Here is a 17,026-nt window from a genome sequence, read left to right as displayed (position 1 = left end):
ATACAGCTTTCCCCACCTGATGACTGATTAACAGGCAGCAGGAAAGGAGGTGGGAACAGAGCCACACAAAGAGCACCAGAGAGATCCTTGCACTGCAGGTCCTCAGGTAAAGATTCTTCCCAAAAAAGGAGAACATTGTTTAGCACAATACTGGGATAGCCTTTAACAAAAGACAGCTTTAAAGGGGTTGTAAAGGTTTGTTTATTTTCCCCAAATAGGTTCCTTTAAGCTAGTGCATTGTTGGTTCACTTACCTTTTCCTTCTAAATGTTTTGTTTTCTTTGTCTGAATTTCTCACTTCCTGTTCCTCCTCCGTAAGCTGTTCTGGCCAACTATCCCCCAGCCAGAACAGCTCGGATGATGGGGGCAAGCAAGAAAAAGAAAAAGAAAAAAAGAAAAAGGTGAACCAACAATGCACTAGCTTAAAAGGAACCCATTTAGAAAATAAAAAACAAATCCTTTAAGTCTACAGAACACAAGTGCTTAGACAATGATCAGCATAGTACTGACATCGCCCAATATCCCACTGAATCTGGTAATACAAGTGGAGGAGTACTTTAGATCAGTGTTTTTTTTTTTTTTTTTTTTAAGTCAAGGTACCCTTTAGAATTGCACACAATGCTGGGGCACAACAGTCCGAAGACTTGAAGGCTTGTTTTCCCACATCTTGTCTTTAATAGGCTGCTCTATACTCTTGAAACACGCAACAATAAAAAAAGTGCTGGCATGATTTTAAAATTGTACCCCACCAAAATGCATGGTACTGCAGTACCATGTGTTTTGGTGGGCGCAAATGTACATGCAATTGGTGAATGCATGGGAGTGCCATTAAGAATTAATGGCACACGCATGCATCTGCATCAAAAAAATTTCCTCTGAAAAAATAAAATAAAATGTCGTTTGTAAGGCATAGTTAAGTGGTCTGTAGGTTGTAAATCCTCTCCTCCAATCGCCCCTCCTAGCACAAATAACCTCCTTCCCCTAATTTGAATTTGTTGGGGAGAGGTTCTGCAGGGTTTTATTACCATCTCCACCCACAATTTCTGCTGCCATGTCATGCCTGGAGATAGGGGGAGGTAATCAAGCACTGTACAGTCTGATCATATTAACTTGACTATTAACTTCTGTGCACAGAAAAGGAGGAAGAAAGCACACAACAAAAACATCAGTGCCCAATCTCACAAATACACTTCTGGAAGAATTATCAAACATTCCCATAGATTAAATTTGAATATATATAATAGATTATATATATATATATATATATATCACACACACACAGTCGGTACTGTGCTCCATTTCCTGCATAGCAATTTAATTATCCACGCATTAACATGGAGTCTCCCATTTGTTAGGCGTCAACCCTATGGTTAGGAGAGTACCCCCATCCCTATTAAACCACCCAAAAAAAAAAAAAAGTCAACTGTTATGACCAAGAGCAATATTTGAGGCAAACATGATCAAATATACATACTAAAAAGTTTCCTATTGCAGAAAAGTGGTAGACCAAAAGTAGACAAGAAAATGGTAAGACTACCTGATATATGTATAGAAAACCTTTTATTTAGAATTAGTGCAGTACTTTTAAAAATAAAAAAAAGGAGCAAAAAAAAAAAAAAAGCACATGAAATAATTAATCTATACAAAGCTAAAGAATATATTAGGATAAAATGTACAATACATGAGACATTTTTAGAATACAGAACAACAATATAATTAAATCGGACCTAAAAATCCAGCTAGTTCTTACCTACAGCCACACTCATCCACAGACATATTTTCATAATGTTTCAACACCACATTGTCACTATTGTCATAAAATAGCATTGATATAGGAGACATCTTTATGGGTATACAACAGGGAAGGGGAACATCAGGCTCAAAGGAGTGGGCAAGAGTCTGAAGGATGGCATGATTGGATCCATTCAGCACATCTGCTAGCGGGTAAGGGCATTCACCATGGCAGTAGTTGGCAAAGAATCCCCGAGGGGCAATGACCCATTTCTGCCACCCAACATCCCTAAATTCAATATAGAGGCGTCTTCTTTTACAGATATTGCTGGGAAGGAATGGAAGCCTGCCATAACTTCTTTTAGCTCGTGACATCTTACACTGTACAGAATCGAGAGTCACAGCTACTAGAGAGGTATAGAGAAAGGTTTGTATTCCTCGACACTCATCCAACTGACCAGCTAACAAGTTCCCTTCTTTTCTTGGAGAGATCTCCAAGGTCAAACCCAAGTTCTTACGAGGGTCCTCCCAACTCTGGCAAGTCTCTGTTAAATTAAAGTAGAGGGATTTGTGAAGCAAACGGAATGTTTGGGCAGTCAAGAGTTTTCTGCTCGTTTTCTGGTTTCCCATTCCTTTTAGCGACAGCTGTGTAATTCTGTAGAGTCGCAGGTCAAATAGACGTCCATAGTAGGTATTCTGGCCGAATCGGACTTCCAGGCGTCCCATGGTTACCCTCTCCTCTTTCTCCATTATTGATATATTGAAAAATAGTCTCTTTTCCAGGCATAATGTAGTAGTTGGGTTAGTAGAATGAGGGTCAACAAACCGCCCTGGCAAAAAAAATAAAAAATTCAACTGTTAGTAGTGCAGGACTGTAAATAGCCATTTATCAGGTTATTATGCATCATTACTGATAGATAAAACCGACCATCAAATGCAGCCTCACTGTCACCAACACAGTAGGCCAGTGGCCTTCAAACTATGGCCCGGGGGCCGGATGTGGCTCTTTGCTCGCATTTATGCGGCCCTCGAGGTACCTTTACTCTTACTGATAAAAAAGACACCATTTCTCCCACTGATACCAACAATCGTGCATAATTCTTGGTGGTGACAACTGGGGCGCTATTCCTGCCACCGATACCAATGAGGCACTTTTTCTCCTACTGACACTAACAATGGGGTACTATTTCTCCTACCGACACCAACAATGAGGCACTATTTTTCCCACTGACAATTATAGGGCACTATTCATCTCACCAAGGAGGATCGAATTCAAGGCTTTGTGTGTTATGTTCAGGGCCTTCAAACAACATGGCCCACTGTTCATTAATAACATGGCCATACATTACCACCCCCCCAGGGCACTGAGATCGGCCGATCAGGACTTTGCTGTCATCCCTCTAGTAAGGTTGATTTCGTTCGGTGGCCGATCCTTCAGAGCCAGAGCCGCCTCGCTTTGGAACCTTCTCCCGTTGCCTTTGAGGAAGTCCACTGTTCTTATTACCTTCAGAAAGGCTCTGAAAACCTTCCTCTTTGGGGCAAGTTGATTATGACCACGTCTATTAAACTGACCTGGCCCCTCCTCCCCTCACCCTATGTCCCCCTCACTCCAAACCCCCTTGCTACCGTTTGTTTTTATTGTTGATATTTTATATGGTTTCTCTTTCTTTTATGTACACGAGCCATCAGTTCGTCTACGAAGTCTTTTTTCTTTTTTCTCTTGGATTGCTTTTTGGTCCAGAATAGACCAGCGGACCTCCTTCCAGCGCTTAGACACACCCTTCAGGGTGTATGTGGCGCTGTAAAGAAATATTAAAATCAATCAATTAAAATCAATCAATCACCGATACCAATGATGGGACACTATTCCTCCCACTGGTACCAACGATGAGACACAATGATGGAGCGATATTCCTCCCACTGACATTGATGGGGCGCTATTCCTTCCTCTTATACTAAAGATGCATTGTTTACTTCCACTGATGGCAGGACAATTTCTACTCCAAATTGCCGCAGTCTGGCCCCCCTAAAGTCTGATGGACAGTAAACCGGCCTTTTTTTTTCGAAAGTTCGGAGACCCTTGCAGTAGGCCAATCACATCCACATTTCAAGTAAAATAAAACTACTTAACATAAGGGGTCCTCAGAGCCCCCTTTTACATCAGATGTCCCCATCAGAGGCCTCATTTACATCAGATGTCTCTCCCACCCCTTGTATTAACAGCTCACACAAGTCGCCTGTCATCCACATTCAGACGTCCGAGATGAGTGAGAGAAACCAGAAGTGAAGGAACAGGTCCCGCCAATTACACACCACAGCAGGGAACAATGCTATAGGAGGGAGTGTTCAGGGTGCAGAGCTCAGTGCCCCAAGGACTTTCTAAAGGAAGCCAATAGAGCTTCTTGTTTGCAATCACGTGATTAAAAACACATCATGCTTCACATAGCAGCTGTGTGTCCAGCACCCAGCACACACTTAAAGGGAATTTTTTTATTTTCTCTCTCTTCAGCGATTGTAGCATGTCTTGCTCCCCATAACACCCGTGTGTCCGGTATCCTGGTACCCACCCTTTACTAACAATTATGTTATATGGCCAAAATTTTGTGTCCACCTGTCCATCACACCTTCCATGAGCTTGCAGGGCCTACCATCACAAATCCATGGGCATTAATCTAGATTTAGCCACCCTCTCCTTTGCAGCCTTTACCTAGAGTATACACTTTTTCAGAAGGCTTTTCACAAGATTTTGAGGGCCTGTTGGAAGTTGTGCCCAGTCAGAGGTCAAGGCTCTCTGGGCAGACTACTCGGGTTTCTCCACACCAAACAACGTTTTTTTTGGGCCTGGCTTTGTGCATAGTAATGTAGTGCTAGAAGTCCTGCTAAAAACAAAAAAAGTTATGCCAGGGGTGCCCAACCAGTGGCCCGTGGAGCCCTCTGATGTGGCCCATGACCTCCTGCTCTGGGATGGTGGGTTGCTGTCCCGCCATCCCAGAGCATCAGTGTGGATATACCCAATAGGTAGACTTAAAGGCAAGTTTATTACTAAAATCCCAGTGTATATATGGGCATCTCTTTTCAGCAGTGGTTACTGGGCTGCTTTCAAACTAATCTGCAGTGCAGAACACCCGTGGGTTACCTGCACTGAACCATAGACTTCTGTTATTACCTGCAGATTTGGTGCACCACACCTGCAGGATATAATGGAAGTCTATGGCAAAGTGCAGCTAACCTGCATGAAAGCCACAGGTGTACTGCACTCTACCCTCTGTTTGGGTAAACCACAGCGCATCAGTGTGAAAACAGTCTCAGGCCCCTTTGATACGATCGGTCCAACCCAATCGGACCCTCCGTTCACTTCTATGGAGCAGAGGTAAACAGACGTGGCCGTTTACACCCACCTACCACCAATCTGATTTGATTAAAAAACACACACACACACACACACACACACACACACACACACTCTATCTGGGCAGATCAGAGGGCCCATAGAGTAGAGTTGGCTGTGTTGGTGCCCACTCTGTATATGCAGAACAGAATGAACACGGACCCGTCATCCACCCACTCCCCTCATTGTGGCCCGCGACCAGTTACAAAGTTGCTTAAGTGGCCCTCGCTCTTCAAAAGGTTGGGCACCTCTGGGTTATGCCATGGTTTGAAGCACCCAGTGGTCTAAAATATGTAGTCTATAGATGCTGTACTCTTACTGCAAACACCTGAATTTAATTTGGAGGCTTGTCCACGCTTAGCTGTATACTTGTACTGACTGGGTGTCCAAATGTTTGACCATATAGCGTACCTTTTTCATAAACTAGAGCAATCGTTTTCAAATCTTACCAGCAGAGGGAAGTTGAAATAATTTATAAACGCTGGAGGAAAGGAAAGAGTGAAGTGGTATATGAAACCACTTGGCACATACAAGATGTTTCCTTTCTTTTAAGTGCTAGGGGCACTTCCTCTATAATTTCCTATGCCATTCATAACCTGGGACATCCTTACTTCTGCCCAAGTGGTTTCCCACTCAGGCAACATGAACTGAAAGAGGGAAGCCACAGAGAAAAAGAAAAAGTTCTCAGGCTATGTATAAATAAAACATATTTATATTTCACATCTGTATTATACAATCTTATAGCCTTCAGGACAGGAAAGACATGAAAAAAGTCCTAGATGCATTATAAAAGGTTATATGGATTTTTTAATACATTATTTTGGGGAAGCACAGTGGTTAGTACCTCTGCCTAGCAGCATTAGGTTGTCAGTTGGAATCCCAACCATGGCAGTACCTGCATGGAGTTTGCATGTTCTTCCTGTGCCTGTGTGGGGGTACTCCAGTTTCCTCTCACACTCCAAAGACATGCTGGTAGAAATTTCCCTAGTATGTGTGCGTGTATGAATTTTAGTTAGGGATCATAGACCAAGCACCTTGAGGGCAGGGACAGATGCAATTGTATAATATATATGTAAATTGCTGCATAAAACAGTGCTATACAAGTACAGTAAAACCTTGGATTGCAAGCATAATTTGTTTCAGGAACATGCTTGTAATCCAAAGCACTCTTGTATCAAAGCAAGCTCCCCCATAAGAAATAATGGAAACGCAAAATGATTGGTTCCACCACCATTTATTCATAGGGCCCTCAGTTTATAGTCCATATAAAAAGATTATAGCAATGCGACCAGGTGGAGGAACCATAAGATATCCATCCACAAATTGAAGCCTCCAAAAGGGGATTAGAAGCAAAACCCAGCAGGAGCTACAGAGTATAAAAGAGGAGCCGCTAAAGCAGGCCATACACGGTCGAATTTCAAACAAATTTTCTTTTCAAAATCAGAATTTTTTTTTTTTTGTGATCCGATGATGCCACTAGTGATTTTCGAAATTCATGTTGCCGGGAATATTCATTTCTTGCACATGCATATTTTTTTTCTAATTACATTTCTCGCACGATTCTCCCATCATTGATCAGAAAATCGTTAGTTTTTCAAAAAAATTTCAACATGTCGGATTCCTTAAATTTGTTTGCCGCACAAAAATCGGCTGTTGCTGCAGCCCACCAACGGTGTGAAATTCGTACGAAAATTCTTTGATACGATTTTCGAAAGAAAGTTCTTTCGAAATTCGAACCGTGTATGGCAGCCTTAAGTATAGCAATATGTTGCTAAATGTTGTACCTTCATTAAATGTAACCATATTGCTACACTTGGGAGGCGCCTCTCCTCTTTTATACTCAGTTGTGACATGACGCTACTATAAAGTCAAATTTTGCTTGTCTTGCAAAACGCTTTCAAATCAAGTTTCTCCCGAACCAAGGTTTTTCTGTACCTGTAATAATTTGAAAGTTAAAAATGACAGAACATTAAACATGGAGTTGGGTTTTACCATTCCCAATCTGAAGGCCAGTGTAAAGCAGCGGAGGAATAATGTTCAAAGCTTGCTGTACAAACTATTCTTATACGTGCAGATGCTTGAGTGTACAGGGCCAGGAAGAGTCAGTGAAAAAAATAAATGTATGCCATCCAGAAATGCTTATGGTCTGCTAAAACACATTTAGATAGAAAATGTGTTGCACAAGGACCTAGGTTTGCATATCATCTTCCCATTGTGCGATTTACGGTAATTAGCTTTCAGGAACCCACAAATGGATAAAATTATGATCTGGGTTCCATTAAATTTAAAAGTAGAACTAAAAGGCAAAAAAAAACGTTATTTTAGTTGTTTAGAGTGGAGAGCGATTAGAACAGTGGCCTTTATTGTGGTCAGTGTCCTCATTTGGAGAGATTCACCCTATAGGTCAGGGGTCCTCAAACTATGGCCCTCCAGTTGTTCAGGAACTACAATTCCCATCATGTCTAGTCATGTCAATGAATGTCAGAGTCTTGCAATGCCTCATGGGATGTGTAGTTCTGCAACAGCTGGAGGGCCGTAGTTTGAAGATTCCTGCTCTAGGTCATATTTATTTGTTGCCATCACTGATGGTAAATCACAAAATTTTGGGTTAACCTTAGAGCAGCAAGACCACTTTCACACTGGGGCTCTGCGCTTGCAGGGCAATGAAAAATGTATTGCAAGCACTTTAAAAAGTACCTTAAAAAAAACACCCCTGAAATGAATGGGCAGCGCTTCCAAGGTGTCTTAAAAGCACAGCAAAATGGCTCTCTTTCGAGGTCACATTGCCACATGACAAAGGAGGAGGGGAAAAAAAAAAAAAGGGGGCGGGGGGGCAGAAAGCACACCACTAGCACCTAAAAAACAACCAACATTTTATTGGCAGTTTTTGCGCTACTTTAGTGTGAAAGGGATCTAAAAAGAGGGGAATTCTTCCAATGGTTACACTAGTTATGGTAACAACCAGCAATTCTCACACTTTAAAAAAGGGATTTCCTCTCACTTCTTGTTTGGCTATGGGACAGGAAGGGAAATCTCTCCAATAGGACACAGATGGAAAAAACAAACCACACAACTGACAGGGGTTCTAACATCTATAACCCCCCCCCCACACACACACACCCCCACCAAAACAAAAACAAAAACACCCCCACATGATAAACATTTTTTGCAAGCAGTCCCCCCCCCCCCCCCTTTCATATACGCTAATAAATCATCAACGCTCCTACAAGCTTGACTTTTTTTCCCCCAGAAGAAAAATGCAAAAAAAAAAAAAAAAAAAAAGTAGTAGTGTGCTAATTTCCATCTGTCTAAATATTCTTTAAAAGTGCACTTCTTTTTTCCCCTGCCTCTAAACACCCTAATGTGCATGGACACATTGAACACTCAACGGCTTCCACCAGGGACGGACTGACAACTCATGGGGCCCCCGGGCAATAGAAGATTATGGGGCCCCCGGGCAATAGAAGATTATGGGGCCCCCGGGCAATAGAAGATTATGGGGCCCCCGGGCAATAGAAGATTATGGGGCCCCCGGGCAATAGAAGATTGTGGGGCCCCCGGACAATAGAAGATTGTGGGGCCCCCGGGCTTACAGATGGCCACCACGCCAGGAGGCAGTGCATAGGCGGGGCAGCTAAAATCTCAGGATTTTCAAACATCAAAAGCATGTCGGTTTTGGACATATCAGGGACAGATGTAAAAAAAAAAAAAAAAAACCCCACACAGATTTTTACATACTGTCCCTGGTTTTATTGAGCCTGGCAACCCTGATGGGGCGCCCTAGTGGCATGGGGCCCTCAGGCAGTGCCCAAGAGTCCCAATGGTCAGTCCGCCCCTGGCTTCCACAAACCTGTAGAAGCAGCATTTTCTTTACACCCGGTGTTCATGGACCCCAATATCTGCACATGGAACAGCCAGGATGAGGATCTAATACAATAGAAACATTGCAAAGTGTATGTTCATAAACTAGATTGACCATGTTGTCTGAGAGATGTTCAGCTTTACTTTTATGCTCTCCTTTACTAAACCAGCCCTAATGCATGTTCAAACCCTTAAAGCCTGCGCTTACCTTGGTCAGGAAATGCCCTGATGATGCTACCAGGGACATTAAAGTCCTCCACAAAACACAAATTAGCATTCTTTTTTGCGGCGGAGGGGCCCATCCTCTGATTGAAGAGCTTCCATAATATAGAAGGTACGGGAGGGGGGGAGACAGGTTTTGGCCTAAATGGCAAACCCAAGTTTCTTAAAAGCATGAGTTCTCTGTGTTCCATTTCAGAATCCATTGTCACTGAAAGAAAAAGACAAAGCAAAACCCATAGCCTAAGCCACAGCATCCTTGTAATCTGTATCCACAACTAACAAGTGGAGCTTTGTAGCTATCCTATTTGAAGTCTAATCAGCTCTTAATTACAAGTACTTGTGGCCAGCTTCAGAGGGTGTTAATCTGGAACATGGACTATGTGCAGTTTTAAAGCCTCTCTCCGGGGTACTTTTCACTTTTATAGTTTGTTTGGACCTGCTTGGTTCAAATGAACTTAGTAAAGAAAATGGAGTTAGACTTTATGTCTGGATCCACAGTGGTGAAAATGCATGTAGCTTTATTTGCTTTTAATGCACATTGAGCATGCGATTTTGTGCTTTGACAGGCATTGTTAATTTGCACAATAGATGTTTCATTGGCTCAAGTTTTAAATATATCATTGTTTGTAGAAAATACTCTGATATGGTTTTAAAACACAGTAAAAGCTTACTCGATGTGCATATTTATTACCGCTCTGCCATTCATTTTTACATTCCCAAAAATACACAACAAAGTAATATAATGTCAGAGGTATTCCTCCTGCAGTGCAGATATATGAATGGGCCTGATTGATTTGTATGACAATTATATGTTTACTTGGGTTTCTCTGACATACTTGATATAATGCCAAGCTGGGAAATGCTTTAACCCTTTCATGACTAAGCCTATCCTTGACCTACCCCCAAATATATATATATATATATATATATATATATATATATATATATATATATATATATATATATATATATTTATCAGAGAATTTAGAGAATAAAATGGCGATTGTTGCAATATTTTATGTCACACAGTATTTGTGTAGCAGTGTTTTAAACTTTAGAAAAAAAAAAAAAAACGAAACAGTAACATTTTTTTCTATAATGTAAAAGATGATGTTACGCCAAGTAAATAGATACCAAACATGTCACGCTTTATAATTGCACGCACTCGTGGAATGGCGTCAAACAACGGTACCTAAAAATCTCCATAGGCGGTGCTTTAATTTTTTAGATTAGAGTTACAGAGGAGGTTTAGGGCTAGAATTATTGCTCTCGCTCTGACGATCGCAGCAATAACTCACATGTGTGATTTGAACACCGTTTACATATGCGGGCGCGACTTCCGTATGCGTTTTTTTTTTGCGAGTTCACAGGGACAGGGGCGCTTTAAAAATGTTTTATTATTAAATTGTGTTTTAAAAAAAAAAAAATTATCACTTTTATTGCTGTCACAAGGAATGTAAACATCTCTTGGCAGTGATAGGTGTTGACAGGTACTCTTTATGGAGAGATCGGGAAAACCGGTGATTCTGAATACTGTATATTTTTTTTAATCTGGTGCCATCCGTGTTTAAGTCAGGAGTAAGGATGAGCTCTGGCGTGTTCGCATAGAACACGTGCAGAGCCCGCCAGGAAGTGTGCACGGCGCTGCGCTAATAACAGCCAGGGAGACATTTCACGATCCCTGCAGCCGGGCATCGGGACAATGTCTCCCTGGCTGGCTGGCTGGCTGGCTGTTTACACCCACACACGTCCCTGTTCTGCCTTTCGTGCCCACGATTGCGCGTGGCAGGCGGTAATTTTTTCCTGCTGGGTTGTGGTTTTGAAAGTTTGTAATTAATGGAAGAAAGATACTGCAATGGATTCTATGTAGTATGATAAAAGAATAATGTATTGATATATAGTTAGAATATAAAATTCATTTTGAGAGATCAGTGCTCTTTGTTAACAACAGGGGGCACTATTTTATAAAGCAAGGAACGTATATATGTATTTGTATTAAATGTTTAAAAAAAAAAATAATAAAAAGAGATTGAAAACAATTCACATATATGTGAACCGAGCCTTAAGCAGCCCAGAGATGATTACGTTTTACCCTGTGGGGAGGTGCGGAGTGGTGCGGTGGCAGTAAACACTAAGGTTGCATTCACACATGGGCGTTTTGAATCGCGGGCAGAATAGCCCGGTGTGAATTACAAATTGCAACGCACATTTCAGATGCCATTCATTTGAATGGCACCTAAAAACGTGGTGCAGTATTGTTGCACTGCAGTCACAGCAAACCGCATTGCGTGAAGCTTGTAGCCCAATAAAAGTCCAGGAGTTTCTGTTTGGTGACATCCTTTATGCAATGCGATTTGTCTCAATTGCTGCACAATTTATGCATTTTTAGGTGCCATTGAAATGAACAACAATTTGTCATTCACACCTGGGCGTCCGGAAATGGCGGGCAGGATTGTAGGATCACAAAAAATGTTCATGTGTGAATGCAGGCTCAGAGTCCAGTTGCAGGAACAGAATTTGTATTAAAGTTAAAGTTTGGTAACTCATAACAAGGCCCAAACCCAGGAAAACTCACAGAATGCACAGTGATGTGTAACAGAGCAGGTTTTGTGTGTACCGACAGCATCTGTCTTGAGGGACGGAATGCTGCCTGGCTGGTCCGTGCCCAAATGGGGAGGTGTCCAGGAAAGATGGTGTTTCCTTAGTCTGATCGCTACTCATCTGGAACCTCTCTCTGCCAATAATCACTGTCCCTGTCAGACGGGTGACCTGCCCGAACACTACCTACATGCGCATCAAGCCTGGGAGACAGGGCCTTACCCATCATGGCTACCAGAGTCACATGAGTCAGCAGCATCCAATCGGATAACTTCCTCAGTGACCCAGAAAACCATAGAGGAACCATGTTCCTCTTGACTTCCCCTATAACTGCAATGCTGCTGTCGTCCAGCTCCACCTACAGTGGAAAAAACAGACTTAACCTGCCTACAACCCGATTCACATATTCGCGGTGGATAAGGGAATCCTCCCCGCTGAGCTATCATGTGGCTGACGGTGCTGATTGAATGGCATTTATTAGACAGAAGTCAATTGGTAGATCAACATCTGTACAGTCAACCACTGTCCCCTTACATGAATCAAGATTCGTTCGGTCCCTGCTGAACTGACCAAATTTCAATGTATTTTATGTAAATAAACCATGACCTAATGTGATTGACGTTTTTAACGAACGACGCATGCGCCGTCCATGGACATACCTCAGTGTGCATTGCTCCAAAGTACGCCGCAAGGACTTATTGGTTTCGACGTGAACGTAAATTACGTCCAGCCCCATTCACGGACGACTTACGCAAACGACGTAACATTTTCAAAATTTGACGCGGGAACGACGTCCATACTTAACATTGGCTAGGCCAGCTTTTTGTTCGACTAACTTTACGCCTGAAATAGCCTTACGTAATTGGTGTATCTTTACTGCGACGGGCAAGCGTACGTTCGTGGATAGGCGTATCTCGCTGATTTACGCATTCTAGGCGTAAATCAGCATTCACGCCCCTAGCAGCCGGCGGAACTAGACAGCTAAGATACGACGGCGCAGGCAGTCGTATCTTAGCTACATTTAAGTGTATCTCAATTTGAGAATACACTTAAATGTACGACGGCTTAGATTCAGGCCGAGTACTCACGACCAAACATGTTCGCTCGAAATGTCCGACGGGCTGTTTCCGGCGTACAAGGCTGTTTTTTCATTTGGCCCGCTGGCTTGTACACACCAGCGGACCATATTTCCCTGCGGACCTGAACGCGTGCACGTAATCCACGTTTGACGTCACTATAAAGGGAAAGGCCAAAGTCAATGGCGACGCCCTCTGTTCCGCTTTTGCTAGTTACGGCTTTGCTCGTGTTAGTGAAGGTTTGGTTAGAGCTGATTCGCGCTTCTCGGTCTCCAGGCTTTAGCAGTTCGTTCTGCTTTGCAGTTTCGTACTGTGCGTTCGTATCTGTGTGTCGTGCGTTCTTTGCAGGTACCGCTGGATTTGATTGTGCTTTCTGTTGGAGTGTGTTCTTGACTGACCAGCCGGCCGGTTTGAAGCCATGATGGAGCAGCAGCGTCAATTTTCGCGAGTTGGTGCTGTTTATGGGATGGCTGCTGGATATGTTCATTATTCCAGTACTTTGGCCAGAAACAGGGGGAGGAGGCGTTTCTGGACCAAGAATTGGTTGCGCCAGCGTGACCAGTTCTCACATATGCCTCTGCTTAGGGAAATCCAGGAGAATAATCCTAATGACTATAGGAATTTTCTCCGCATGACGGACCCCGTATTCAACAGTCTGCTGGATCTTCTGTCCCCCTATATCATGAGGCAGGACACTGTGATGCGCCAAGCCATCACGGCCGAGCAGAGGCTTATTGCCACGTTGCGGTACCTGGCGACTGGGAGGAGCCTGCAGGACCTCAAGTTCTCGACAGGCATCTCTCCGCAGGCGCTTGGGGTCATCATACCGGACACGTGTGCTGCCATCATTAAAGTTATGCACGAGGAGTATATGAAGGTAAGTTTCCTCATTTTAACCTCACAATGTGTCTTTAATAATGTTGGCAACTAACATTTATTTTTTATTCCCAGATATGCTTTGTGTTTAACTAACGTTCCCTTTTCTCCCTATGCATGTTGATATCAGCTTTTACATGTTATTTTTATTTTGGCCTACCTGCATATTTGGATCTTACCCAATATTAACCTGTCCAGCATGCTATCTTCGGGCCAACCCACCTTGCCACTTTTTTTTTTTTTTGTTTTGTTTTCTAAAAACAGTTTAAACACCCCCCACCCCCCCTTCAAAGTGTTTTTGTCCCCATCAGAGGGCTGTGGAGTCTCTTATTAATTAAGTGGGCCTATCTATTTGTGCCCCAAAATTCTCCCTTCATAATTTGAAAATGCTATTTTAAAAATGTAAAGTTGCACAAGGATGCTTGTAGGATTATGTTTGCAATGTTTATGTGCCAAAGTACTAAATCTCTTTTTTTGTTTGTCCCCACAGCTACCCTCCACACCACAGGAATGGCAGTCTGTGGCTTCCCAATTTGCCGAGCGGTGGGATTTTCCTAACTGCGGTGGAGCAATAGATGGGAAACACGTCCGCATTGTGCCCCCACCCCACTCGGGGTCCTACTATTATAACTACAAGGGTTATCATAGTATCGTGTTGATGGCGGTGGTGTCGGCACAGTATGAGTTTCTATATGTGGACGTGGGGAAGAATGGCCGGATGTCAGATGGGGGAGTGTTCTCACGGACTGATTTCTATGATCGTCTCCAAACTGGTGGTCTGGCATTGCCACCAGATGAAGATAATGTGGAAGGACTTCCGTTTGTGTTCCTAGCGGACGAGGCTTTCGGGCTTGGACCTCACCTAATGCGGCCTTTTCCCCAGAGGACCCTCACCTCAGAGAGGAGTGTGTTTAATTTTCGGTTGGCCAGGGCTCGGAGGGTAGTCGAGAATGCCTTTGGGATACTCTCCAACCGGTTCCGCCTGTTCCTGACATCGATACATTTGGCGGAATATAAATTGAACACCATTATATTTGCCTGCTGCATTTTGCACAATTTTCTACGCAGGCACTCCCAGACGTACCTAGCCCCCATGGGCTCTGAGGCAGGACTACCCTCAGAGAACATTCCTGGCCTGGACACTGGTCGCGCTGGCTTGGCCCCCCAATCTGCTCGTGAGGTACGCGACAAATATGTTGAGTACTTCATGGGTCGGGGGGCCATTGCTATGCCAGATCAAAAAATGTTCATGTGTGAATGCAGGCTCAGAGTCCAGTTGCAGGAACAGAATTTGTATTAAAGTTAAAGTTTGGTAACTCATAACAAGGCCCAAACCCAGGAAAACTCACAGAATGCACAGTGATGTGTAACAGAGCAGGTTTTGTGTGTACCGACAGCATCTGTCTTGAGGGACGGAATGCTGCCTGGCTGGTCCGTGCCCAAATGGGGAGGTGTCCAGGAAAGATGGTGTTTCCTTAGTCTGATCGCTACTCATCTGGAACCTCTCTCTGCCAATAATCACTGTCCCTGTCAGACGGGTGACCTGCCCGAACACTACCTACATGCGCATCAAGCCTGGGAGACAGGGCCTTACCCATCATGGCTACCAGAGTCACATGAGTCAGCAGCATCCAATCGGATAACTTCCTCAGTGACCCAGAAAACCATAGAGGAACCATGTTCCTCTTGACTTCCCCTATAACTGCAATGCTGCTGTCGTCCAGCTCCACCTACAGTGGAAAAAACAGACTTAACCTGCCTACAACCCGATTCACATATTCGCGGTGGATAAGGGAATCCTCCCCGCTGAGCTATCATGTGGCTGACGGTGCTGATTGAATGGCATTTATTAGACAGAAGTCAATTGGTAGATCAACATCTGTACAGTCAACCACTGTCCCCTTACATGAATCAAGATTCGTTCGGTCCCTGCTGAACTGACCAAATTTCAATGTATTTTATGTAAATAAACCATGACCTAATGTGATTGACGTTTTTAACGAACGACGCATGCGCCGTCCATGGACATACCTCAGTGTGCATTGCTCCAAAGTACGCCGCAAGGACTTATTGGTTTCGACGTGAACGTAAATTACGTCCAGCCCCATTCACGGACGACTTACGCAAACGACGTAACATTTTCAAAATTTGACGCGGGAACGACGTCCATACTTAACATTGGCTAGGCCAGCTTTTTGTTCGACTAACTTTACGCCTGAAATAGCCTTACGTAATTGGTGTATCTTTACTGCGACGGGCAAGCGTACGTTCGTGGATAGGCGTATCTCGCTGATTTACGCATTCTAGGCGTAAATCAGCATTCACGCCCCTAGCAGCCGGCGGAACTAGACAGCTAAGATACGACGGCGCAGGCAGTCGTATCTTAGCTACATTTAAGTGTATCTCAATTTGAGAATACACTTAAATGTACGACGGCTTAGATTCAGGCCGAGTACTCACGACCAAACATGTTCGCTCGAAATGTCCGACGGGCTGTTTCCGGCGTACAAGGCTGTTTTTTCATTTGGCCCGCTGGCTTGTACACACCAGCGGACCATATTTCCCTGCGGACCTGAACGCGTGCACGTAATCCACGTTTGACGTCACTATAAAGGGAAAGGCCAAAGTCAATGGCGACGCCCTCTGTTCCGCTTTTGCTAGTTACGGCTTTGCTCGTGTTAGTGAAGGTTTGGTTAGAGCTGATTCGCGCTTCTCGGTCTCCAGGCTTTAGCAGGTAGTATTTTCTCGTTCAGTGCGTGTGCTTGTGGGTACGTAGTTGGCATTCGGGTACAGGCGTGCAGTTCGTTCTGCTTTGCAGTTTCGTACTGTGCGTTCGTATCTGTGTGTCGTGCGTTCTTTGCAGGTACCGCTGGATTTGATTGTGCTTTCTGTTGGAGTGTGTTCTTGACTGACCAGCCGGCCGGTTTGAAGCCATGATGGAGCAGCAGCGTCAATTTTCGCGAGTTGGTGCTGTTTATGGGATGGCTGCTGGATATGTTCATTATTCCAGTACTTTGGCCAGAAACAGGGGGAGGAGGCGTTTCTGGACCAAGAATTGGTTGCGCCAGCGTGACCAGTTCTCACATATGCCTCTGCTTAGGGAAATCCAGGAGAATAATCCTAATGACTATAGGAATTTTCTCCGCATGACGGACCCCGTATTCAACAGTCTGCTGGATCTTCTGTCCCCCTATATCATGAGGCAGGACACTGTGATGCGCCAAGCCATCACGGCCGAGCAGAGGCTTATTGCCACGTTGCGGTACCTGGCGACT

The 17,026-nt window shown here is 43.9% G+C and overlaps 1 protein-coding gene across 1 annotated transcript; it reads right to left on the bottom strand.

Moving 5' to 3' along the window:
- Positions 1-1,632: 1,632 nt before the first annotated feature.
- LOC120909219 (protein DVR-1-like) lies at positions 1,633-9,566 on the bottom strand. The gene is made up of 2 exons (XM_040320945.1): positions 9,188-9,566; positions 1,633-2,560 (listed from the first exon to the last, which is right to left on the bottom strand). Exons 1-2 carry the CDS (start codon positions 9,453-9,455, stop codon positions 1,746-1,748), a joined length of 1,083 nt encoding a protein of 360 aa, XP_040176879.1. The 5' UTR covers positions 9,456-9,566; the 3' UTR covers positions 1,633-1,745.
- Positions 9,567-17,026: the final 7,460 nt, after the last annotated feature.

Source organism: Rana temporaria, chromosome 1 (assembly GCF_905171775.1).
Source record: "Rana temporaria chromosome 1, aRanTem1.1, whole genome shotgun sequence".
In the NCBI taxonomy this organism is placed as follows: Eukaryota; Metazoa; Chordata; class Amphibia; order Anura; family Ranidae; genus Rana; species Rana temporaria.
Note: the sequence above shows the minus strand (reverse complement) of the source record. Positions and strands in the feature narration are given on the sequence as shown.